The sequence below is a fragment of the Solanum verrucosum genome, unplaced genomic scaffold, assembly GCF_900185275.1.
Source record: "Solanum verrucosum unplaced genomic scaffold, falcon-dt-bn FXZP01000280.1, whole genome shotgun sequence".
Lineage (NCBI taxonomy): Eukaryota > Viridiplantae > Streptophyta > Magnoliopsida > Solanales > Solanaceae > Solanum > Solanum verrucosum.
The window spans coordinates 1,534,380-1,561,817 of record NW_026019982.1 but is presented as its reverse complement, the minus strand read 5'-3'; the positions used below and the strand labels follow the sequence as shown (position 1 = coordinate 1,561,817).

At 30.3% G+C, this 27,438-nt stretch overlaps 1 protein-coding gene across 1 annotated transcript; it reads left to right on the top strand.

Moving 5' to 3' along the window:
* Nucleotides 1–8,790: 8,790 nt before the first annotated feature.
* LOC125817684 (tryptophan decarboxylase TDC2-like) lies at nt 8,791–10,308 on the top strand. The gene has a single exon (XM_049497239.1). The coding sequence runs from the start codon at nt 8,791–8,793 to the stop codon at nt 10,306–10,308; it is 1,518 nt and encodes a 505-aa protein (XP_049353196.1).
* Nucleotides 10,309–27,438: the final 17,130 nt, after the last annotated feature.

Sequence of the window (27,438 nt, the reverse complement as noted above, 5' to 3'; positions counted from 1 at the left end):
ATGTTGTTCTAATTAATTAGTGTCGTTCATTTTTACTCAATTTTAAGTCAAATCAAATTATATTTATGGTATTCAATATTTATTTTTTGGTAATGCATTTGGTTTATTAAGACATTGATTGAGGGAAAGACGGTGAATTCAAGTTTCACCGCGCCAAGGGGGTGAGACATCGAGTAAAGTCTCGGTGCACCATGATAATAAGAAGTTGGGTTCAAGTCCCATTGATTTATGACCAAAGGCGTCTTTATATGGGTAAGACATTGGGTTTAAGTCCTAATGCACTATAGTGATGACATGATGATGACTAACATAAAGTTGTATACTTTTGATTGAAAGTCATGAAATTTGCCCAATTAATTTGCTCCATTCTCTTATGGAAATGTGGTAGCAGTGCATAATATGTCTGAAAAATACAAGTGGTTGAACGTATGAATATGGGTGTGGTAAAATGTTAATGGTCATCATTGTGGTAATTAAAAGGAAGAACATTATGGGTTCTTAGATGGTCCTTCAAATGTAAAGGTAATTTTGTCCATCAAAGTGGTATGAAAGGTTATTGGGCACTTTGTCTCTTAATGTGGTCCTTCAAATGTGAATGTAATTTTTATCCATCAAAGTGATATGAAAAGATATTGAGCACATTGTTGTTGATGTAAGCCAATTTGAATTTTTTTGTAAATCCTCCATCAAAATAAAGGAATACAAAGTGGTAGTACATTTGGTACATTTGACCTCTTAAAGTGATGTTGAGGTGAGTCACATAAATTTGATAATGCCAAAGCATGACAATGAGTTTCTGATAAAAACTTATGGAGCATGCACAAATGGTTATGGTTCATTTCTTGAAAAAAATGTGACTTGTGTTCATATGGATAAGGACATGTTCATGTATGGTTGGATAAATGTCACATCTCACCTCTACGTGAGGTTTGAGATATTGAAAAAAAATATTTTGACATAAACGATTATTTTGGTCATATACTTTGAGTACTACACAAATATTGTGGTATATTTTATTATGAACTATTAGAGGACAAAAGAAAGAAATAATTATTTTAATAAAGGTTGTGGTCATGATCAAAATAAATGTTGTTGTGTGGCAACACAAATTTGTCATTGGTTGTCAAGAAATAAGTCTTGCATTTAATAATTTTAACCATGACAATAATTATAATTTTCTCCTTGAAGGAGATGGTCACCATAAGAATGGTGTTGTGAAATTTGTGGCAGTACACAAACTTAATTAAGAGTTTTGGAAGAAATAATTTGTTACTAACCAGAAATGAAAATAGTTCATAATATTGAGGTTGTAGTAAGTCTCAAAAGAAACTTTTTAAGTTTCGGAGGAATTGAAAAAAAATAATTATATTGAGACTGTAAATTATTGAAAGATAGAATATCTTCAGATTACTACAATCAAAGAGGGTTATGAATATTTACATAAAAGGTTACCCGCCTTTCGCTTGTTTGTTGTATACAAATATAAGCATGATGATGGAATCGTATGCAAAAGTAAACTAGAAATTTACTAGAATAAATATCAGTTGGCATAACCGATTGACCATTTCAGTTCAAATGTGATGCAAAAGAATTGAGAATTCATGGGGTTATATGTTGAAGAAATAAAAGATTCTTCAAGAATTCTCATGTGTTGCTTGTTCTCATTATAAAATTATCATTATACCAGCAAAGGTTGGGACTGAATCCCCTGAAATTTGGAACATATAAAGAGGTGAATATGGGCTCGTTCACTTGCCTTGTGGACCGCTTACTTTATGATTTAATAGATGCATCTATGGTATGGTCACACGTGCATTTGTATCAACTTACAAATTGGTTTTTTGCAAGGTTGTTTACTCAAATTGTTAAATTAAAAGCACAGTTCCAAACTATAAAATTATGTTGATAATGTTGGTTGGTTTAGCAGAAATTGTATGCCACAAATTATAGCTAGACCAATGATTATGAGAACAAATCTCTCAAATAAAATTTGGTATGAAATGAGTTTATTTAACGTGTATGCATCAAGCCAACAAGGTTCTCTCATCACAATTGGTTCAGAGTCAGGAACCAAATAATTTCCATCTAAAAATTTGATGTGTGCACATATGATTTTATTCCTCCACCATGCACAAAGATGGATTTCCAAATGAGGTTGGGGGTGAATGTTAGATTTCCTAACATTAGGGGGAGATATGTTTAGCAGCTGAAATTATGTGTGGAGTGAATTATCTAGATCCTCGTTTTAAAAAAATGTGAACTTGAAGTTCAAGAGATAATTCATTTGCAAAATGTTGCAAATAATTTGCCAGATCTATTTGCTGACCTAATATTTTAATTAAGTTGCAAATGCTCCAATAAGTAGTCATTGAAGGACATAGTCTATGGTATGCTAGAAGCGTGATAGACCAATCGATTCCAAACGTAAAAATCCTTGAGGAAGGAGAGGAGCAAATTATTAAAATGGTCATGATAATGATGTAAGTGCTTTGAAAGAACACTATGACATAACACTTCATAAAACCTTGGCAAAGGCTCAGGTACCTGAAAATGATGAAAAATGAAGAGATCTCGATAAGTTATGTCGTATTGGAATCGAGTCAAATGACCGTTGACGGTATCTTTGTTATGAAGTAGCACTCAATGCTATAAGTGATTACGAGGATCTTAAATTCGAATCTGTCATATAATGTGAACAGATAAATGATTGGCCAAATAAAATGCACTATTCAAGTATATTTTGTTTCACTTAGAAAAGTGATGTTTTTGAACTTATAGTTCATAGATCAAAATATATGTCAGTGGGGTACAAATGAATCATTGTATGAACATATAACCGTAAGATATAAAGTATGGTTTGTGCCTCGGGGCATAAGAGGTTTTCGTACAAATCCTGACAATATTAAATGGAGATATATACTCCAATGGTGGATGCAATGTAACTTGTTTCAGTCTGGCAATAGATGAAATACTTGAATATGTATAATGAATGATTATTATAACGATGAAGGTTATATGAAAATCCTTGAAGGATTTAAAAAGTCTTAAAGTAATTCCATTGAGTACCCAATGGTTTTGAGACTGCTTAACACAAAGAAAGAATCTTTTTGATCTCATGAAAATGATTTAAAATGTCATGTATTAGTGCAATTGGTGCACTTATAAATTGTTGGTTATGCAAATGCTAGAAGATTATTTGATATACATAACGAAAATTATGTAAATGATTGTCATATTATCATTCAAGTTATGACAAGAAACTAACAAAGAAAGTGACTCAACACATAGAAGATGTGTGATTTTCTTTGAGAAGAAAATACGAGCAACGTATAAAATTGAAATGATCAATCTCTGAGTTAGAAATAATTTGATTATGTAGATGCAGAATATTATTTGATATGCATAAAGCTCGATCGCAAATGAGCTATTTGTTTACATATGGAGGCACAACAATATCGTGGCATTCAAAGAATCACATTAGCAACCACTTCTTCAAATCATGCAGAAATAATATTGATCTATGAATTAAGTCGGGAGTGTGTTTGATTGGAATCATGATCTATCATATTCAGAAAATATGTTATTTTCTTTTGAAAAGGATATTTCGGCCACCATATACGAAAATACTATATAGCTCAATTGAAGGGAGGATACAATCAAAGAAGATCGGACAAAACATATTTCATCAAAAGTCTTTTTCACACATGATCTTCAACAAAATGGTGAGATAGACGTTCAAAGACCCATTCAAGTGATAATCTTGTAAATTTGAGAAGTTGTGATATAAGATTGGAATGCATCATCTCCGAGATATCAAGTAAAATTTTTATCAGGGAAAGAAAAAATACACATTGTACTCTTTTCCTTAACCATGGTTTAATCCCAATTAGGTTTTCCTGGTAAGGTTTTTAACGAGGCAACATTCAAAGCGTATTAAAAGATGTGTACTCTTTTTCCTTCACTAGGATTTTTTTCCCACAGGGTTTTTTCCTAGTAAGGTTTTTACGAGGCATATTATCTATGGACATCCAAGGGGGAGTGTTATAAAATATTATAGTGTGGATGTCCACTACACCAAGAAGTTACTCTCACCCATTATCTCCATTACTTTCCTCCATTATGAAGATAACCATAACCTCCATAACCTCCAACTTTATAACCATTATTCTTGTAACCTTTCACTTCTATAACCTCCTCCATTATATTCATGTTAATGCCATGTTTATAACTAACCTTTTGTATGCCTCTATGTTACACTATAAATAGAGGCAGAAGGGTTCATATTGTATACACTTGAAGATTTGGTGAACACTTGAAAGAAAGAAAGTTATCTTATATTATTCATCTTTATATTATTCTTTTGTTCTTAAGTTTTACAACAACTAATTAATTTTCAATTCACATTGATTTCTTTTGAAAATAAAAAAACTTTTATCAGATAAACAGTTTTAAAATTAATTAAAACATTAATCCTAACAATATAAAGGTTGTAACAATAATTATGGTTTTATTCCCTTCCGTAAGAAGCCATGAGTAGTGGGAACAAGAAATTTATCATCTATATATATATATAATTACATTAAAAAAATTATAATTTTATATATACAATATTTTTTTTTAACTCTGTCTCCGGCCTACGTAACAAGCACATAACTCCTAGAGGGGTGGGAAGTAGTGTGTTGAATTTTAAAATTGGTAGATTGCCAAATAAAAGTTGTTCTTCAATTGAGTATTGACTATTTAGTTTCTCCTTTGTGATGCACACAATAGTGGACCTAGAAATTTACAAAAAAAATAAAAAAATAATTCAAGAATGTCATGTGCATTTTAAGAAGGTCTATTGTTGGATTCCAAAAGATCATTTAGGTATCTTATTAGTTAGATTCAAGACCGTTCAAGTAATATAGATTGAAGTGTCAAAAATAAATTATTATTTTTAACTTTCATAAATTATTGGGAGTGTAATACACCCTTTTTTTTAATTTTATTTTAAATAAAAAGTAAAACATTTTTCTTATCCCACTCAACTTTCTGTCCCTCCCCGACAAAAAATAATAATTAAAAAGATCTTCACACCCCCCCCCCCCCCCCAACCAAAACCATTCAACCCCAACCAAAACCATCCATTCAAGAAATGATTTGGGGAAACAAAGATGATAGTTAATCCCTTTTCTATAAATATGATTTTTCTAACACTATAAGAATTGATTCCTAAATACTGATAAGGTAAAATAAAGTTAAATATGGATAAAATATAAATAGTACAACTCACATAATTTATTGTACAATTAAATACTACAGTGTTAGTTCTTTTTGTTGTTGGCTTATATATAAGGTAATATATATATATATATATATATATAGGGCCCCAATTTGAAATTCGCCGCTAAAGATAATGAGAATTGATTATTAGCTCAAGCCCAATTTCACCGGGTCCTCGATCTAATATGCAGTGTATGAAAAATTAAAGGGGAAATTGTATATAATAGCAAATTATTAATTCAAATTAAATGCTATAAATATAGTTTGATTTAATTGTACCCCATAGCAAACTATTGCTATTTAACCTCTCTCCTGGTGAATCTCGCTCGCCACTCTCGTTCTCTCCCTCGCCTCTCTCATTTTTTATACAAACGCAAGTGTATAAAGTGCGTTTGTGTTTGTATAAAACGAGAGAAAATTGTATATATACATATATTTTCGTTCCCCTCTCTCCCCTCTCCCAGATCTCGCTCGCCACTCTCTCAGATCTCGCTCTCTCACCGTCTCTCTCACTTTATACAAAAACCGCAAATTGTATAAAATGTGTTTGTGTTTGTATTAAGCGAAAGAAAATTGTATATATACATATATTTTCGTTCCTCTCTCTCCCCTTTCCTAGAACTCGCTCGCCACTCTCCTAGATCTCGCTCTCTCACTTCCCTCTCTCACTTTATACAAAAACGCAAATGTATAAAATGCGTGAAAATTGTATATATACATACATTTTCATTCTCCTCTCTCCCCTCTCCCAGATCTCACTCACCACTCTCCCAGATCTCACTCGCCACTCTCCCAGATCTCGCTCGCTCACTCGTCTTTCTCACTTTATACAATTGATCTTTTTGTATATGTATACCAAAACAGATTTTACAACTGCTTTCTTTTGTATATGTATAGCGAAATATACATATTTATGTTTGCTATGGAGCGCAATTATGCAAAGTTTGCTATAGCATACAAATATGAATTTTGTGTTTGCTATATGTGAAAGTTGCTCAAAATTAAATTGTCAGGTTATTATAGTAATATTCACGAAATTGTAAATATGACTAAAGAGAGTTTTTTATTTCTTTAAAAAAAAAAAGAAATTGGAAGAAACAACCTCTATATTTCAAAAGAAAAAATATATGATAAAACCTACTTACAATCTATGCTCTAAGATTCAATTTTATATGATTTTACTAGATATATTATTGCTATCGTAAAAAAGTTTGTGATCTATTATTGTCCACGTTTAGTCATTTTCTCACTCTCTCCAATGCAATTATATTTGTTTTTCTTTTGTCCCCTTACAAGATCCTAACAATTAAACTCATGGACCACCACCAATAAGGGTTGTGATGGAGTGGTAAGTATTCCTTCATCCTTAACCAAGAGGTCTCGGGTTTGAGTCCCCTTGGGTACGTAGCCTCCTTTGTTAAGGAGCATATTACCCTCAATGTGGAACCTCTCCGCGCGAATCCGAATTCAGTCGGACTCCAATGTGAGTTCCGGATATCGGATGAGAAACGAAAAAAAACTCTGGACCACATATTAGACACGTGTTTCACAAACGGGATGAGTTTAGAATTTTAAATTTATCACGTTGAATTTTAAGAGTCGTATGTAAGATTTTTTTTTGTTAAAGGGTACTTTTTCTTGGACAAAATCTTATAGCATGCAAATACATTTTAATCCAGGCTTCAATATAAATATCGATTATGTAAGAAAAAACAAACCAATAATTAGATGGAAGTACAATGTAACGTATATCAATTTTCACTATTTGAAATAGAAAAGAGTCCACTAGCTAGTGCATGTGAAATGAACGAGAAATAGAGTTGTATCGTTACATTCAAATAATTAATAGTAATTATAATATATGCCGGGTAATACTAGCAGTGGCGGAGACACATATACTTGACTTTTGAAGGGTGTCGATCGACACCCTATCGTCAGAAAATTACACTGTGTAGTCAAAAAAAAATATTTTTTGAATATATATATATATATTGACATTTCTTGGCTTCCATCTTATTTTACTTTTTTATATTTTGATACCCCTTAATTGAAATTCTGTCTCCGCTACAGAATAGTAGAGTAGTAGAATCAATACAAAATAATATATAAAAAATCTCATTTCTCATTGGAAATTTTGTTTGTATTTTTTTTTTTAAGAAAAGAGAACATACATTCGATTTAGTTTTCAGAATTTTAGTACGTTTGGAATATTTTTTGAGAACATAATTATTTATTCTGTGAAAAATACGTTAGCTTGACGTTTTGAACAAAAATAGTTTTTATGATAAAAAAAACGATTATTTGAGTTCCCAAAATTATTTTAAAAAATTCATACTAGTATTTGGCAGTATATATACGTGCAAGCAAATTTAGGATAAAACAAAGAAAACCCTATCCCATTTTGTCTACTTCTTTCATTTTCTTCTTATTTTTCTACTAAGTGGTTCGGTTTCTACTTTGAAGTACTAATTTGATTTAAAATGTTTTGAAAAAATAAAGTTTTCTATCGATGCGATTCCCCATCCATCGTATAAACTCTAATGGAGTAATGATTCGCTATATTGTATTTTACTAGAGTTCAAAAACATGACAATTTATATTATTTTATAATTATTTTCGAAAAGATGTTAATTAAGACTCATTGTTTTTATTAATTATATAGTGCTTATATTCCACCTTTTAAAAATGACATATTCAGATTTGAAAAAAGAACATTATTGAGTAATGATTCCTAGAAAGGAAGGATTTAGAGAAGATATTAAAAAAGAAAATCATCTCAAACAAATTCTCTGAGAATAGAATTAATTAATTAAACAAAAATATGGATCAAAGGGGGGAAATTAGACAAATTATAATTCTTTTGTATTAATGATAAATAAATAGGTTATAAGAATTGTTATTAAAAAATTTATGATAATCACAATATCGTAAAGTAAACTATTAGATTTTGGAGGAAGGTCTTTAAAAATTTAGCTAATATTTAATATTAGTGTTTTTTGAAGTGATTATCTTTTCAAAGAAAAAAAACACTATTTTATAGAATAAAAGTTGTAGACAGAAAAAGTTCTCATATGAAAAGAGTTTTCCAATATTTGACTAAATAAGCAACCACTTCTCTTTCTTGACGTGGTCTGCTTCATGTTGACGGTTTAAATACGTTTTTGATTTCAATCATCAATTTGATTACTATCAACAATACAAATTTCTCCTTACGGATCGTTTGGTTGGGAACAAAATATCTCAGAATTAGCTATTTTGGAGTTAGCTATATTGAGATAACTTATCCATCATGTATATGGGATAACTTATTCCATCATTATGATATAAATGGTGGAATAAGTAATTCCAAATATGACAACTAAACAAGGTACAAAATTTTTATTCCATCACTATTTACTTATCTGTCACACCAACCAAACGAGCATTACTCTCTTCCTAACTACCAATACTTTTCCTTCAACTTTGTCTTTCCCCTTTTGCTATAAAATCTCCCTCTCTAATTCCCTAACTTAATTCCAAACATCTATTATGGGAAGCCATAATTCAAATAACAACCCTCAAATCCTCCCAAAATTCAATCCACTTGACCCTGAACAATTCCGTACCCAAGCCCATCAAATGGTAGACTTCATTGCTGATTACTACAAGAATATTGAGACCTACCCGGTTCTAAGCCAAGTCGAACCAGGTTATCTCCGTACTCAATTACCCCAAAATGCCCCTAATCGTCCTGAATCATTCGAATCCATTATTAAAGATGTCCACAACCATATTGTCCCCGGTATGACCCATTGGTTGAGCCCGAATTTCTTCGCATTTTTTCCTGCTACTGTTAGCTCAGCTGCCTTCCTCGGTGAAATGCTTTGCAATTGTTTCAACTCCGTTGGATTTAACTGGCTGGCTTCGCCAACCATGACGGAGTTGGAAATGATAGTCATGGACTGGCTCGCTAATATGTTGAAATTACCAAAAGCCTTTATGTTTTCTGGCACGGGTGGTGGTGTACTTCAAAGTACAACCAATGAAGCGATCCTATGCACGTTAATCGCTGCACGTGATCGTAAGCTCGATAATATAGGCGTTGATAACATCGGAAAACTTGTAGTCTACGGTTCTGATCAAACGCACTCTACGTATACCAAAGCCTGCAAAGTAGCTGGTATTTTCCCATGCAATATTCGTGCGGTACCAACTTCTATTGAAAGCGATTTCGCTTTATCTCCTTCAGTCCTACATGAAATTATTGAAGCTGACGTTGCTGCTGGACTGGTCCCACTTTTCCTCTGTGCTACTATTGGGACCACTTCCACAACAGCAGTTGATCCTCTCAGCCAGCTGGGTCAGCTGGCTGAGGAATTCAACATTTGGTTCCACGTGGATGCTGCTTATGGAGGTAGCGCGTGTATATGTCCAGAGTTTAGACAATATCTCGATGGAATCGAACGAGCGAACTCGTTAAGCCTAAGCCCACATAAATGGCTATTAAGTTACTTAGATTGTTGTTGCATGTGGGTGAGAGAACCAAACGTGTTAGTCAAGGCATTGAGCACGAATCCCGAGTACTTACGTAATAAACGATCTGAATATGACTCGGTTGTTGATTACAAAGACTGGCAAATCGGTACGGGACGAAAGTTCAAGTCTCTCCGATTATGGATCGTCATGCGTAGTTATGGCGTAGCCAATCTTCAGAGCCACATTAGGTCCGATGTTCGTATGGCTAAAATGTTTGAAGGGTTCGTTAGGTCCGATCCGATGTTTGATGTTGTCGTGCCACGACATTTTTCACTCGTGTGCTTCCAGTTCAACCCCAACAAGGAACATGAACCGGGGTACACTGAGTTTTTAAACAAGAAATTGCTTGATAGTGTTAACTCGACGGGTCGAATTTACATGACACACACTATAGTGGGTGGAATATATATGTTAAGGTTTGCAGTAGGTGCTACGTTCACGGAGGACAGACATATAATTTCAGCTTGGAAGTTGATTAAGGAGTCAGCCAAGGCTTTGCTGAAAAAAAGTGTTTTAACAAAAAAATATTAATGGAAGAAGAAGAAGAAGAAGAAGAAGAAGAGTAAAGAGAGAGTTAAAATAAACATTTGGATTGTGTGTGTTAATTTATATATAGGCATTTGTGATTGTTTTGTAAACTTCGTACAAAGAAGTCAAAATATTCTACAGTTGTCAGTAAAAATATGCTATAGTTATCTTTATATTTGAAATAAAGATTAATCTATATATATATATATATATCTTGAAGTATTTTGATTAATCGGAAATATTAGTTCAAGAGATTTATGAATTTCTCAATATAAAAAGCTGGAGCAACTAAGACTCACGTTATCGATGGTCGAGAGTAGGGATATTCACGGTTTGGATAAAAATCGATCCTAACCGAAAAATTGAATCAAACCGATTTTATTTAGGTTTGGTTTGGTTAGGTTGTATATTTTAAAAAATTGATAGTATTTGGGTTGGTTATAATTTTGTTTGAAAAAACTAAAGAAATAACTTAACCGAACGGTATGGAACCGACAAATTATATACATATATTTTATTATTATACATACATAATATATTATTTTTATAAACAATTTTAAAGATCTTATATATGTTTTCATCAAAATTTATTTATAATTTAATTGTGAAAACAAAAATGGCCAAAGTGGGAATATTTATCTTATTGGTTTCAAGTATATGAGTATCTATGACAATTCTTTGTGGGATTGAAAATGTCACTCTCTTTCTTCTAGGCCAAAATAATGAATTTTGAAGCTTTATTCATAGTAAATTCAATTTACTGAAAGTTATGTCAGTCATTCTAACTATTTTCGTTTTGAATGGATTGTTGTCACTTTTTCACGTTTTGAATTAATTGTTTCTTTTATTTTTGTCTGTGGTTAATAACCGAACCGAAATCGATAACAACCAAACCGATAAATATATATTATATTTGGTTTGATTTGGTTTTGATAATTTTAAAACCGATTAAGTTGGTTTGATTTTAATTTTGACCAATAACCGATCCAAACCGATCATAGTCGAGCGGATGAATCCATTTTGTCCACAACCTAGATATTCTTTGGAGATGCAAAACATTGCACTAACCCTAATCGTCATCTAATTTGAAGAAACTCTTTTTTCCTATACGAATAATGGCATATATTTATCCTATATTAACGCATAATGGCGTATTTTATTAATAAAAAGTTAGAATTCAGAAGCAGAACAAACTAATGAGCTAAGGGGTAATTAATACTCCTTATGAGTGGATTTGACACAAAATATATTTATCACGTTTTTTAAATTAGGAACCTAAATACTGTAATCAAATAAATCAAATCTTAATTTATTTTCTATAGGTAAATAATTAATTATTCTAAAAAATAATAGTATAAGTTATAGCAACAACTTCCAACATGTACAAAACTGATCTCTATGTAATAATGCAAGTTTGAAAGAGGCGGTTGTCGTAAAACTATATATCTATGTAATAATGCAAGTTTGAAATGGACAGTTATAGTAAAACATGAGTTTTTATGTCTCTGTTTATTGTGTTTGGTAGATATATATAAAAGATCGCCATAAACATCATCGTGAAAGATCAAGGTGAAAAAAAATAGAAAGGAGAAAAGTCAATTTCTAATTAATTTTTTTAATTATTAACTATATTATATCTAGATCCTGAGTATTTGGCATTTATGGAAGGGAGGAGGATATTAAAATCATTTGACCGATTATATAAATTAAATAGATGAAAATGACCTTTTCAAATCTCCAACACATAAAAGATAAATTTTCTTTTTGAGAAATATAAAATTAAAAAAATGTAATTAATTTACCAAATATTATTTTTCTGAAGTGATGGAGTTCCTAGTAGTAATTGCAAGACCCAAAAATCATGTAAATAATTTGGGAATCCTCAAAGAATATACTCAATCATGTTCCTTTGTGGTAATTTGGAAGGTGGGATGAAACAAAAAGAGGTAATCATTAGTGTTCAATATCAATATTTCAGCCACATTGGTGTGATAGTCGATATTTATATTAAAGTCTGATTATTTTAATTTCACATTGCATCGAGTCCTTTTCGTGGTAAATGCTTCTTAAGAAGAATTTTTTCATACTTAAGGCTCGAATTCAAAATCAGTAGTTAAGAGAGAAGTAACTTCATCCACTGCATTACATCTTTTAATGATATTTAGATATATTTCATTGAAATTACATTTGTGATTTATATATATATATATATATATATATATATATATATATATATATATATATATATATATATATAATTAATTCAATTTTATGATCCTAAATAATGATATGAATAGTATATCAAATTATTTTTTAAATTTATGATTTTAAATATACTATGTAGAAAATTGCATCAAGACTAACTATTATTTTCTCCCCTATTTTTATTTATTTACTATATTAAAATAGATGTTCATATTTATTTTTTAGTTTAAAAAATAAAGAGATAATTTATCACTTAATTTCTAATTTATTCTTATTATTAACTTTAGTTATTTTCTAATATAATTATTAAAACATTGAATTGATTATATCAAAAAGATGACATAATAAACAATATTAGTAAAAATGGACTAAGGAAATAGTACGATAGGTACAATCATGATTAACACAATATGTTGCAAAAATCACATATCGTTGACATTTTTGCTAAATAAGTGAGATCTAATATGAGTAAAATATTAATGGTGGAATTAAAATTTTGTCAAATAAGAAAAAAAATCATTTTTTTGATACTAACTAAATAAATATTTTACATAAATGTCCTCTTCATTCACTTTCGTCGATCCATTGTTTTTGTTTATTGAATTGATTAACCAACTATTTATAACGCAATTATGGGGCAAAATGCATATTATTGGTTTCCACGCACTTTAAATCATGATTAACATTTAAGCACACTGCGTATACACCCAGTTAATTGTTTTTTTTTTTTTTTTACAATTGGACAACAATTTCAACTTTATCCAAAAAAGTTATACGTAATTTCTTTATTTAGATTAAAATGTTTCATCACGTTTTATGGACCAAAACCATCAAAACTTTTGCAATTTTTGAAAAATCTTTCTGGTGTCATTATCAGGAAAAAATAAAATGAAATGAATAAAAAGAGGAAAATAGAAAACAAATCAATTTAATTTTCAACTAAGATTTTTGTAAATAATTGATGAGTAAAGTGTAGAGAGGAAAACAGAAAACAAATAAATGTCATTTTCAACTTAGATTTTAGTAAATAATTGATGAGTAAAGAGGAAAACGGAAAACAAATGCACTCTAAACACATGAAATTTCACGTAAAAATTAGATTCAATATTCATTTCATTATATCATTAAGAGAAATTTTTTTTATCTCGTTAGGATTGGTAAAGTAAGGTCTCGACCCTCTTCCTTGTAATTATTCATATTGAGAATTTTATTTTATTATTAATAAAAAGACGCTCTATCTAGTGGTATAAATTCGCCCAGAATAATAAATCACATCCAGCGAAAAAAAACTTTTCTATTCTTAATTGACTCTTATTTAGTCCTCGTGATGGCCACTACTAAAAAATCACTATTTTCTACTGAAAATTCCCACTGAAAAATGTAAAGTGGTTATTCCTACAAATATTTTGATTGAATCGCTCAATAAAAAATAGTAATATTTTCATATGTAAAAAATAAAAAGTTTCTCATTATTTTTATAAGAATCTATTTCTCACCATAAATGCTCACGATGCATTTTTCTAGTAAGTTGGTTAAGTGGAAATCATGTCATTTAACACAAAAATTTCATTGAATCCCAATTTTTTTTAAAAAAACTTTATTTCTAATAGTAATCCCCACGAATTCGACTAATTCAAATTCCGATGAAAAAAAATATTTTAGAAATAAAAAGCTCCCTACTAAAATCGATTTAACTTCGTATGTGCTTCTCCTTTATTTAATTCATGACATGCATGTTACCTATTAAATTAAAAGCCCATATGCCACAGTCTTTTTTTATTTATTTATAGATATTTACTTGTTCCAATCAATAGGAAATCCTATTTAAAATGATTTTTTTATGCATATTTATAAAAATATATATTGAATTTTTCTTTACTTATTCATGTGTCTACTTTTTAAAAAAAAAAAATTAAAGTCAGGCCATAGGCCATTTTTTATTTCAAAAGAACAAAGATTTGTACAAGACCAGGCCCAAATGTGTCTACTTGTTAATTTAAATCTAGAGTAAAACTTTCTTTGAGTGTGGAGTTTATATTTTTTAAATTAAATAAATTACCTACTACGATAAATAAACGATACTAAATAATTTAAACACTTTGATATAAATATAATCTGAAACGCGTTTCAACACACAATAGCCTAGCAACTAGTGCATAATTCTAACTGTGACTTACAAGAAGAAGTAATCCAAATATATAGTCGCTCATCCAATTATTTAAATTTATTAATAAATAATCTACAAACATATAATATGTGTATAATGATTAATGTATATCGATTAGTAACAAATAATTATTTAAATCTTAGTCACAATAATTGTCCTAAAAATTATCAATCAATGTGATGCAATGAATAATCTTACTCCTCTCTTAATCAAAAATTTCGAATATAAGCGTAAAATTTTTGTAGTGAGTGTTTTCCGCGGGATGGGACCCTCCATGCAAAAAAAGTGATAAATTACTACAAGATGATGCATCACTAATGAAAAAATCTTACCTTTGATCTTTCCCGTGAATAGGTATAGTACTATAGAAAAACATTAATTGTTACTTATTAGCATTGTTTTTTTCGAATGAATATAAACTATATTACTTACTCTGCCCACTTTTAATTGTTATGTTGCGCTTTTTAAAAGTTAATTTGACTAACTTTCAAAGTTAAATAGATTACATTAATTAGACATTTTAAACAAAAAATTTAGATATTCAAAAACCATACGAAAAGTACTATGAATTGCAATTTTTTGCATATCAATATGATGAAAAACACATCGTAAAATGTTAGTCAAAGTTCTTATCGTTTGACTCTAAAAAGGAAACCATGACAATTAAAAGTGGACGGAGATAATATATCATATATCATATATCATATATATATATATATATATATATATATATATATATATATATATATATATATATATAAAAGAGAACCCTAGGCCCGCCTACGTGGCGTCACCACAAACCAAAATTTCCTTTTAATTTATTTATTTACAAAACTAGCATTTCCTTTTGATATGCTATAACAAGTTGTTTATTATTTAATTTATTTTAGGTTACCTATCAACAGAGATGGATCCATTTTTAAAACTTAGGGGTTCAATTAGTTTTAAAATTTTATTATTTAATTTCATTATATTTTTGAAATTATGTTTTTAGATCTATATATTAATTATATTGTATTGTATATTATTAATAAGTGAAAACCTAACCAGAAACTAATACTTCGATTCCCCGTTCCAATTTGTGTTTTTTTTTACTTTTATGATAATTTTGAATCTTTAACTTTTCCCGTAAAATAGTTAAAATCACAAAACTAAATGATATTTAGTATATTGTACTTTAGTTTAAAGTTATAAAATTAAAAAATATTTTAATAAATTTTACGTATCATTAATTTAAAAACACCTTTTTTTAATTGTTTTTTTACTTATTAAAACTCTGAGACAACCCATTTAAAAGAGAGCGTATAATGTTTTTACAGCTTCATTATCTTAAGAAGATGTTTTTGTTTATCTATTGTATTAATATAAAAGTTAAGTAATATGTAGAGTTGTCAAAAAAGTTCGTTCAGTCCCATCCGATCCAAGCCTTGTAGGTCAAGAAATTTTATGGGCTAGGGCGAGACGGCCATGTATTTGTGTATACACCTAATTTTGAGTCCATGTATTCCGAGACATGTATCTGAATACATCAAAATCTTATTGCAACATATATAGTGTGCATCTAAGTAATTAGATCACACACTAATGGAATTTTTGTAAATTATCCTTAAATAAATAGTTTTGGCCCATGGACCGACCCGATCAAGCCTCAAAGGCCCAAGACTTATATGAATCGAACTTATAAGCCCTAATTTTAAATGGGCTTGGAAATTATATCCCTACTTTACCCAATAACAGATTGGGTTGGACCGACCCCATGAACTAAGCCCGTTTTGACGACTCTAGTAGTATTTAACGAAGAAATTAAATGAAATACTCATCTAAATTATATGGAATCCTATGATTCCCACAACTTTTTTTTTCGTATTATTTATTCAATAATTACGTGATAGAAAAAATAAGTTGAAAATACAACATGTACAAACACACATATTCAAGACCAAATAAAAAGGGATCTTAATATATCTCTTCATTAAATTTTTATAGAGAGGAGGAATGGTTCGGTACTTCGATTCGGTCATTTATTTATCAAAAACATATTTTTTTATCAAACACACCCTTGATGAGGTAGCTAACTTCTTAAAATATTTCCCTATGGAAGAATTATGAAAATAGTGATGACGCCATAAATATTGTTATTTCCTTCGTACTAAAATTAATGTTATTTTAATTAAAATATATATATTTGTTAATATATATATATATATATATATATATATATATATATATATATATATATATATATATATTATGTTATTTACTAAATTTCTTCTATTTGATAATTTTCTTTTGAAATTAAATATTATTAAGAGGATGAAATATAAAAATATAATCAGAAAAATATATTAATTCGTGTCATAAATTTTTTAAAATAATATTTATTTTTAATTAAAATAACATTTATTTTGAGACAAAAAGAGTAAATCAAATTGTGGCTCCTAATACGAAATTGTCAAAACAATGAGATAAGATAAAATGACGCACAATATATGTAGTGATGAAATCAAATATTCATTCAAGCCTAATTCGTCTGCTACTGGACTGGGTCGTTAGTCTAGGACTTATATATATACCACTTCTCTATTCTCGACGTGGTCTGCTTTATGTTGACAATATTTTTAGATTTTTAAACCTTTTTAACGACACATTTATCACATATCAAAGGTTTTTCGGAATGTAAATATCTATTTTTAAAAATATTTAACAGATGTTTTTTTGTTATGCTTTGGTAATACGTCATTAAAGATATTTTGTTAAATAAGTGAGATTTGATATGTGTAAAATATTAATAACTTTATTTAAATATAAGTCAAATATAAAATATGTCTTTACTTAAATCGACTAAAATAAAAAATATATCATATAAATTAGAATAAAAAAAATAAATTAAGTCATGTTTAATATAATTTATTGAATCCATACTAACACGAGGCTTCACATCTAATTATTTGATAAGATCCCCAACATCCACATTACATATATAGTCAATAGTTTTATCTACATCTTTAGCTAGCTACTTGTGTTCTAATTAGTGTCACATTTGTTCTTCCCTATTTGAAATGTCAAAAAAAATAATCCATTTTGATGTTTAAAGTCCGTATTAGAGTCTTGATTAAATTCAAATCGCGCACATTAGGATTCATTTGGGGTGACGCTCCCAACGTAATTTTCTTCATATTCAGGGCTCTAATTCGAAACCTCTTGTCACACCCCAAACCTGTATTTAAAGAGAGGCAAAAATGACATATCAAATGAACAAATGCCAGTAGGATTTATGATCACATAGGGGATCACATGATCTCAGATCCTTATGTTGATGTTTAGAATGAGGAGGGTAATTTAGGATTTCTACTATCTTCTATTCCCAAGTATTTTATGTTATATTCTAGTCCTTCAACAATACTTCAATGGAGATTACATCGTTTGAGCTTAGCTTCCGGGCCTTAACAATCAAGAATAACTATAGTATCTCCCAAAAAAAATTATATGGAACGGACATATAAAATCATAGGTCTAACCTATCGGGGCTCTACTCTCCGTTCTCTTTTATCTTATGACGCTTTCCAAAGGTGAGTCTTATAAGAACGCATAGCTGTTAATATAAACTCTAAAGTTTTATGTTGCACCTTCCGATAAGGCATTATGTTAAGTTATTTATCTATGATTGTGATAAAATTTAAATATATGCCCAACCTTTTTTGGTCAAACTCTTTATTACATAGTGATTACAAGGAAACATTTTCCCAAATTGTTCAAAACTCAAGTCAATAAGCACAGAGAGGCATATTATACAGATAAACAAGTCACATTGGGTATGACATATAGGCAGACTAGCCCAAAAGGGAGCGCATGGTGCACGAGCATTAAGCTATAGAAATATGTGGTGTACACATGCATATGAACTATAGGGTAGCGTGTGAGCGAATGAACTATAGGGCATGTAGGAAATGGACTAGATGAGCACATGATGCATGAGTACTAAAGCTACGAAATATATAATATGTAAGAAAGTAGACTATAAAACATGTAGACATATAAGAAAATGAATTACGGAACACAAATCACATTGAGCAAGTGCGTTATAACGCATGGATAGGTGGACGAACATGTCCATAAGTACACACATGATATATGAGCAAGTGAGCACATGACACATGACTAGAAAATCTATAAGGCTTGTAATGTTTAAGCAAGTAGGCTATGAGGCATGTAATATATATAGAAATGGTTTATGATGCATATGACATGTAAACAAGTGATATATGAGTCATCTAACCCATACGCACTAATCTTTCCCATAACATATGATCAATTAGCATGCAGTACCCACACAATATGGACAAGTGACATGTGAAAAGTAACCAGTGCAATAAATAACATGTAAGGAAAAGGTCCTACAAAAACATATAACAATAAACAAGGGTGCTCTAAAGCGGATAACACTTACATGTAAACATTCTACGACATTAGATAACATGTGAGAAAGTGATCCACAAAGAAAAAATGACATACAAATAGATAAGTTATAGAACATGCAACATGTATAATTATATAACAAATCATCTTTGGAAACTACAAGATATCCTATAGAACCACTCTACCATATTAAGGGCAAACACATTGTCTTAAACATTAAGTCACGGGTGGGATAGTTTTTCTCATATTCCTTACTCACCTCAAAGCACATACAATTGATTTCTACTATTGAAACTTTGTTTCCTTCTAGGTCATTATAAATACTACAGTTAAGATAGAGAAATAAAATCCTCAATAGTTCATCTATTGGAGTAGGAGGCCGAGGTCAATTTTACCTTCGTTACTAGCTTGTGTTATATCATGCTCAATATCTGGTGCCTTTTGAAGGTCGAAATAGAAAATAAATAGTGAAGCTTGAACGCACCATAAAACATGAACTCTAATAACATGTAAATGTCAGGTACCTATAAAGTTATATCATGATTCATAACGTCTTAGAGTTAGCTTCTTTGGGCTTAACTAGATAGGTCTGGCCATACTAATAAGTTTCCTCTTTTTTTTTATTTATATATAACAAGTGAGGGTGCTCCGACTCTTTTCCCATGCAAGATAGCAAATAAGAACAACTAGCATATGATCAATTTTTTCTCTGCCTTAACTAGACTATGAGTGACGAATTACTGCAGGCATATATTAAATGAATCTTGTAGTAGCCCTATTCAATGTGATGGAACTCTATACATGTGGATAATGCTCTACTTCTCTTTTGTACTAATGATGTAGATGAACTAGGTCCATGTATCTTCTATTTAGGTGACCTTTTTATTCCTCTTTTGTTCTTGTTGTTATCAAGACCAAATATCAAGACTTGAATCAATACTAAAATGATTTCTCTATCTAACAAAGGTTCACAAAATTGTTCCCGGCTGTGCCTTTATAACTCGTTAGGGTTGAAGAGTTGATACCTTATTCTTGCCTTATACACTTAGCATTGACTCTTTCATAACCACCTATCTCACCCCTCTATAGCATCCTCATATCACTCCTACTCCTATGTTTAGGGGATTTGACATATCCCATCTCTTTCTAACTAGAAGCTCTACGTACATATTCATCTCATGTAATTCAAGCTTCATTCTCACATGCTTCTTATCTATCAAGTACCTTTTAATCAAAACTATTAGCTTCATGTATTCTAATCCCTCCATGTATAACCCGACTAATCACAACTTAGGTCTAACCAATCAATTTTCCTTTTGTTTATAATCTTACCCTTTAGTCACACACTAATCATCTATAGCCAAAACATAGATCATAATAGGAACTACCATACATATATTATTTTCAGCAATTGACACACTTATCCTTAAGTTTTATAACCATTGAAAAGAATACAAATGTTATTAGTACTTATTCGGGGTGGCTGGTACATAACATATAAAAATTCAACTATTAATATATTCGGGATGATATATGGTGAGAATTTGGGCCTTGTCGGTCAATTAGGGGTATCACTAGTAATACTATTGCACTGATACATTCACCTATCAGATTGTGCCACTGCCTTCTTCCAACTAAAAAAACTGGTTCAACAACATCAATTTCGAGTACATGTGTAATGCCGACAATTCAATGTATAGCACAGACTAAGAACAAGTGTCCTCTATAGGAATAGATTATATAAATATGGAGGAAATATAGAACTCAAGAGTTGGTTACATCCTCGCAGATCTGCCTGGAAATGCTACAACTCATATATGTAACTAGGGTACCAAACATTTTTTAAGCATATACTACATCTTTCTCAATTGAACCAACGTGATACAAATGGTAAAAATGCAACTTAAAATGCAAATAACATAAAAACCTTTACATACCTTGTGGAGTGGGACGGTTAAATAAAATGGGTTCAATCTAGTCTAAATTTGATAACTTAAGATCCTTTTATGTAGTTGAATGTTGACATTTTAGCTACCATTAACCTAACTATAGTAAGCATAATATGAATAATATGATCAGGTGCAAGTGGAAATTGACTTCTTAACTTTGCTCTATCGCACGATTTGAATTATGAAGAAAGTAACATTTCCTAAATGCCTAAGTAGCGCGCAACACATTCACAAGTAAGGCTCTACAAGACACGGCTTTGTCGACTCCCTAGGACGAATTGCTCTGATACCATTTTTTGTCACACCCCAAACCTGTATTTAAAGAGAGGCAAAAATGGACAATAGCCTTTCCTTAGTTTCTGAAAATTTATCCTCTAAACTTGAACTTCAAGAACTGAAACTCTCCTTCAAACTTTTACTTGAAAAAGGGGTCAATATTCAAGAACCCTAAGGTGTTTTAGGGCTGTTGTGTCAATACAAGAAAGACTAGGAGAGAAACTTAATAAATCTGAAATTTTGCAAGTTAAAAATGAAGCAAAAGATCTAATCTTTATCCCTTTAAAAAGGAGGTGCTTTGGCCGACTTTCTTGGCCAATTTTGGGCCATATATTGTCAAGTAGGTGACCCACCTACTTGGCTTTTTAATTTGAGCCTTTGTGACTTCAACACTTGTTAGGCCTTACTGCTAATTATCCCTCCACTCTTGTCAATTTGGGCCATAATTAATGCAAGTAGGTGATCCACCTACTTAGACTTTTCACTTGGGCCTTTTTTGGACTTAAGAATATTAGGCCTTGGCTATCCATTTTCCCCTTTGCCTTCTACTCAACTCGGGCCAAATTAATGCAAGTGGTAGTGTAATTGGCCCAATTGCATGGTCAAAAGAGTCTTAGTAGGTGATGCACCTACTTGGTCCTTTGGGCTGGTCAATAAGTCAAAGTAGGTGATGCACCTACTTGGTCCTTTGGACTGGTCAATAAGTCAAATTAGGTGATGGACCTACTTATCACCAACTAGCTTCGTTAAATTAAGCATGCACCTCAATATTTTATTCCATTTCTAGACCTTAATACATTTAACTTAACTTAAAACTTATATACACTATGTCAATTTAAACTTTAGACTCAAATACCACCTTATGATCTCAAGTTTAAAAGCTTCCATCAACGTCAACTTAATCGGGTCGCATCAAAATCTACGGGCAGTTCACTTTAAACCTATTTTATTGTCACTAGTTGCATAGGAAATCGAGTCCATAACTATACCACAAGGAAATTTATAAGTGTCATATAAATAAAACTAGTACACGTAGAATATGGGGTGTTACACCTCTAATTAAGAATGAAGTAATCTTATCACTCCACCACAATCTATGTTGATGATTGATGAATAATCAATACTTGTTAATTCAGGTTCATTTATTTGTACAAAATTTTAAGCCAGCAAGGCACTAATGTATTCTAATAAAAGCAGCACGAAATGTGGAAAAAATTCTAATATCATGAACATTTAATTTAGGGATAAGGGTCTGAAAAATATCTCAACTTTGGTCGAATTTGTTGTTGCGATACTAAACTTTCATTAGGACTTATTACCTTCCTAGACTATTTAATACTGTATTTTAAACATATAATTTGCCCACGTGGACATAAAAAATAATGCAAAATTATAAATAGTAATGTGTCCACGTGGGCACATATATACCTTTAAAATACACTATTAAATAATTCAGGGGGTAAAAAATATAGTATTAAATAGTCTAGGGAGGTAATAGGTCCTCATGAAAGTTTAGTATCGCAACAGCAAATCCGACCAAAGTTGAGGTATTTTTCAGACCCTTATCACTTTAATTTATAGACCTATTCCTTACAAAATTAAAGAGAAAAATACGTCTTACTAATAATTAATAAACTAAGATTTAATCTTCCAAAGTAATGTTTATTTAATTTTCTATAATTGAAAATAAAAAATCATGAGGTATTTGCTCTTTTCGGATTAAAATCAGAAAATTGTCAATAACTAGGAAACCAAAAATACAGTTATCTCAAAAAATAATTTAAGATATACATCACATTTTGTTTTCATTTTTCTTAACGGAAAAATTACACTTAACAATGTATAATTTAAAACAGAAATATGATACATTAATCTTTCGCTATTCGTGTAGTTAGAAAAAGGATTGGATCACAAGAATCTAATATACATAGCCTTATCATGCTTTTCTCCAAAAGACCGATTCCAAAGCTCAAATTAATGATCTCCAGATCGCATGACAATAATTTTATCTGATATTAATTGACTCATCGATGATTTAATACGCAAGAAATTTTGTTTTAAAATGCCATTAAATACAGATTTTGCCAAAACTGTGATCACCCAAGATTTAAAACTCAAGAAGTTATGGGTGTGTTTGGTATGAAGGAAAATGTTTTCCTAGAAAATGTTTTCTTGGAAAACAAGTTGATTTTTGACTTATTTTCTCATGTTTGGTTGGTGAGTAGAAAATATTTTCCGAAAAAGATTTTTAGTGTTTGATTTATGAATGAAAAATGTTTTTGAAAAATTTCTTTTATTTTTACAAGAGTAGAAAATAATTGTTGAAATTGAAAATATTTTTTAAAAACAAACTTAATTTTTTTTTTGAGGGTGGGGGCTGGTAGGGGTGGGGGGGTCGAGAGTAGGGGTGAAAAATTGAAATTTTGAAGTTAAAAATATTTTTTAAAAACAAACATAAAAAAGCTGGTTGGGGGTGGGGGGCTGGTTGGGGGTGGGGCTGGTAGGGCGTGGGTGGGTGGGTCGAGGGTAGGGGTGAAAAAATGAAATTTTGAAGTCGAAAATATTTTTTAAAAACAAACTTAAAATTATTTTTTTTTGGAGGGGGGGGGGGGGGGATGGTAAGGGGTGAGGGTTTTGAGGGTAGGGGTGGAAAAAATGAAAATTTTGAAGTCGAAAATATTTTTTAAAAACAAACTTAAAATTATTATTTTTTTTGGGGGGGGGGGACTGGTAGGGGTGGGTGGGGGGGTCGAGGGTAGGGGTGTAAAAAAATAAAAAATTGAAATTAGAAATATCTTTTAAAAACAACTTTTAATATTTTTTTTGGGAGGGGTGGTGGTAGGGCTTGGGGGTAGGGGTGAGGGTGGGGTAAAAATATTGAATTTAAAAACAAACTTTAATTTAATTTTATTTTTTTGGGATGGTGGTTGGGGGGCTGGTTTGAGGGTAGAGACCAAATAAATTGATTTTTTCAACAATTTTTTTTTAATTGGAAGTTGGAAGAGAGTTTTGGAAAATGTTTTCCTTGAGTTTTGAAGGGACGTCATTTTCCTTAAATTTGAGGAAAATGAGTTGATTTGGAAAATATTTTCCAAAACATTTAACCCAACCAAACATGAGAAAATTGGAAAATGTTTTCCTTCATACCAAACACACTCTATATCTCAAATCTATATATATAAAGCTGAATATAGAGGAGGTGATGTGGCACCTCTCTATGGCCAGCATTCTTATTTTTTATTTTATTTTTATTTTTTTGCATTTTTAATTCATAATTTATTAATTAAATAAATTTTCAAAGCCTAACATGATAACTAACTGTAATGCCAATAACTAACATTAATGCTAACCGTAAGTCCACCTAATAGCAACTTCTAATAAAGCCCACGTAATAACAGTTTCTAAAAAAGCCCACGTAATAACAGTTTCTAAAAAAGCCCAAATAATTGCTTCATCCCACGTACTACACTACCAAATAATGCTAATTAATAATCAGACCTTTGGCTTTTCAATTTCCCCAACTTTATAGTTTTTGTGTAAATACTAAAGAGTATTAGAGAATGTATAAATTCCTCCAGTTTCATGTTCAGGAAATTTGCACAAGCATTGGGGTGATATTTTAGAATATCATTTTTATCACAAACAATGGTGATAAAAATGTCCGTGACACACTCTGAGCAAGCAGAAGAAGTCAAGAAATGTAAGTAACAATTCATTTTAATTTCTTTTTACATATTTTGATGATGACTTGCTATTGTTTTTAGTATATTTTTCTTCTCATTTGTTTGAGCCGAATATGATTACAATTCAATTTTCTTGAGAAATCAGAATGGGCCTACATAAACTTTAATAGCTTTCGATTTCGGTGCCTCCAAGTGAAGATATTTTAATACGGTATGTCACAAATTTATTTGAGCATGATATTTTACTTTTTACAGATATGTGTTATAAAATTTCATGAAATACAATTGATTTTGCAATCAATTCTGGATATATATATATCACACACACATAGAGAGAGCGCCTAGAACACCATCTATTTTTCCCCTCATTTTTCGGACAAAGTATAAATTATCTTTTAGTTTTTCAAACTGGACAATTAATATAATGAAGACACAACGAGTAATAATCTCATTACTATTGTCTTTTTGATTATTTAATTACATCATCACTTCATCAGTTATAAAAAAAAAAACTTATAATCTATTGATATTCCCCACTAAAATAAAACGTTTAAATTAACTTATGGTTCTCCTAAGCTTAAATTTCCACAGCTTCTCATCCATTACTATTTGACATTTGCAACAGCCAAGACTATGAGAAAAAGGATCAACTTCATAGGTGTCGAATAAAATCGGCTATAGCTTTATGCAAATACATCGTGGTGATGGAACTATTGAGTTGCATGCCAAATTATTACACTGCAAATTTTGCTATAGCTTGAAAAGTATTAGCTTCTAATTTTAATTAAATTGTAAGTTTGATCTCTCTCAATTAATAAAAAATTCAGGATTATGTTTGAATCAATATTATCTTATTATTAATTTCTCCTAAATTGTATGGTCTTATTCTAAAAGTTTCATTCTAATTAAAATTTACTTATTCATCATAAACGTAATCTAACTAATAATTTCTTCTCTTTTTTTTTGGGACTTATATAACCGGACGTCACAAATAGAAATTTTCTATTAGGACACGGGGATAATGAAATGGTTTTAATTGGTCACAAATTCATAGTATTTGATACTCTATATGATAGAAATTTTTTTTTTTTTTTTTATCTATATCGATTTGATATTAGTTTATACCATCAAAACATTTTGTGATTGAGTTTCATAATTTTAGATTTTCTTTGAGATTTTAGAGCAAGTAGTTGGGTGGATGTATATCTTATTGTCCTTTAAAATTCAAAACATTGCATTTTCCCATATTATAATGAGTTAATATCATAACAAAAAATGCAATAAGTATAAAATAATAAATTATCATTTTCTATTAATACCTTAATTAAGAAAGATAAAAATTCTAATTTCATAACTGTTAATTAAATTTTGGTCAATTTTATGAATATTTGCAGTGTTTCAAATAAGAATGTATGAATAGCTTTGGCTCAATTATGATTAAGGAAGTTATTCCGGCAACAAAATTACCCTGTGGAACCTCTCGGCGCGAATTCGAATTCAGTCGGACTCCAATGTGAGTTTCGGACATCGGATGAGAAACAAAAAAAAACTCTGGACCACATATTTGACTTCATGCATGGAATTAGACATGTGTTTCACAAACGGGATGAGTTTAAAATTTTAAATATATCAAGTTGAATTTTAAGAGTCGTATGTATGATTTTTTTTGTTAAAGGGTACTTTTTCTTGGACAAAATCTTATACCGTGCAAATACATTTTAATCCAGGCTTCGATATAAATATCGATTATGTAAGAAAAAACAAACCAATAATTAGATGGAAGTACAACGTAACGTATATCAATTTTCACTATTTGAAATAAAAAAGAGTCCACTAGCTAGTGCATGTGAGATGAACGAGAAATAGAGTTGTATCGTTACATTCAATAATTAATAGTAATCTATATATATATAAAACTGGATAATAAGTCCGCTGATGTGGCATAGCTCATTGGCCAGTATTATTATTTCTCTATTTTCTCAGAATTTTGAATTTTTTTCTTCAATTTCTGTTAAAAAGTTTTTATAAAAAATTACTCTCTTTCTTTATTATTAGCATTTATTGGAGTTAATGAATAATTCCAATACTATTTAACAATTATTTAATTGAAGAAATTACGTGTTATATTAATAAGGAAAGGGAGTAATTTTACTTAGCCGTTACATTTGGATTAAATAAATGCAATAAATGCTACTAATAAAGAAAGAGAGTAATTTTATTTAACAGAAATTGTTGGTATTATATTACAAAATAATTGGAATTAACTATATATTTAGGATTAAATAAATGCTACTAATAAAGAAAGAGAGTAATTTTATTTAACAGAAATTGTTGGTATTATATTACAAAATAATTGGAATTAACTATATATTTAGGATTAAATAAATGCAATAAATGCTACTAATAAAGAAAGAGAGTAATTTTATTTAACAGAAAT

What these genes read in the sequence shown, in the direction of transcription:
- LOC125817684 (XM_049497239.1), top strand. Translation starts at nt 8,791, where the DNA reads ATGGGAAGCCATAATTCAAATAACAACCCTCAAATCCTCCCAAAATTC.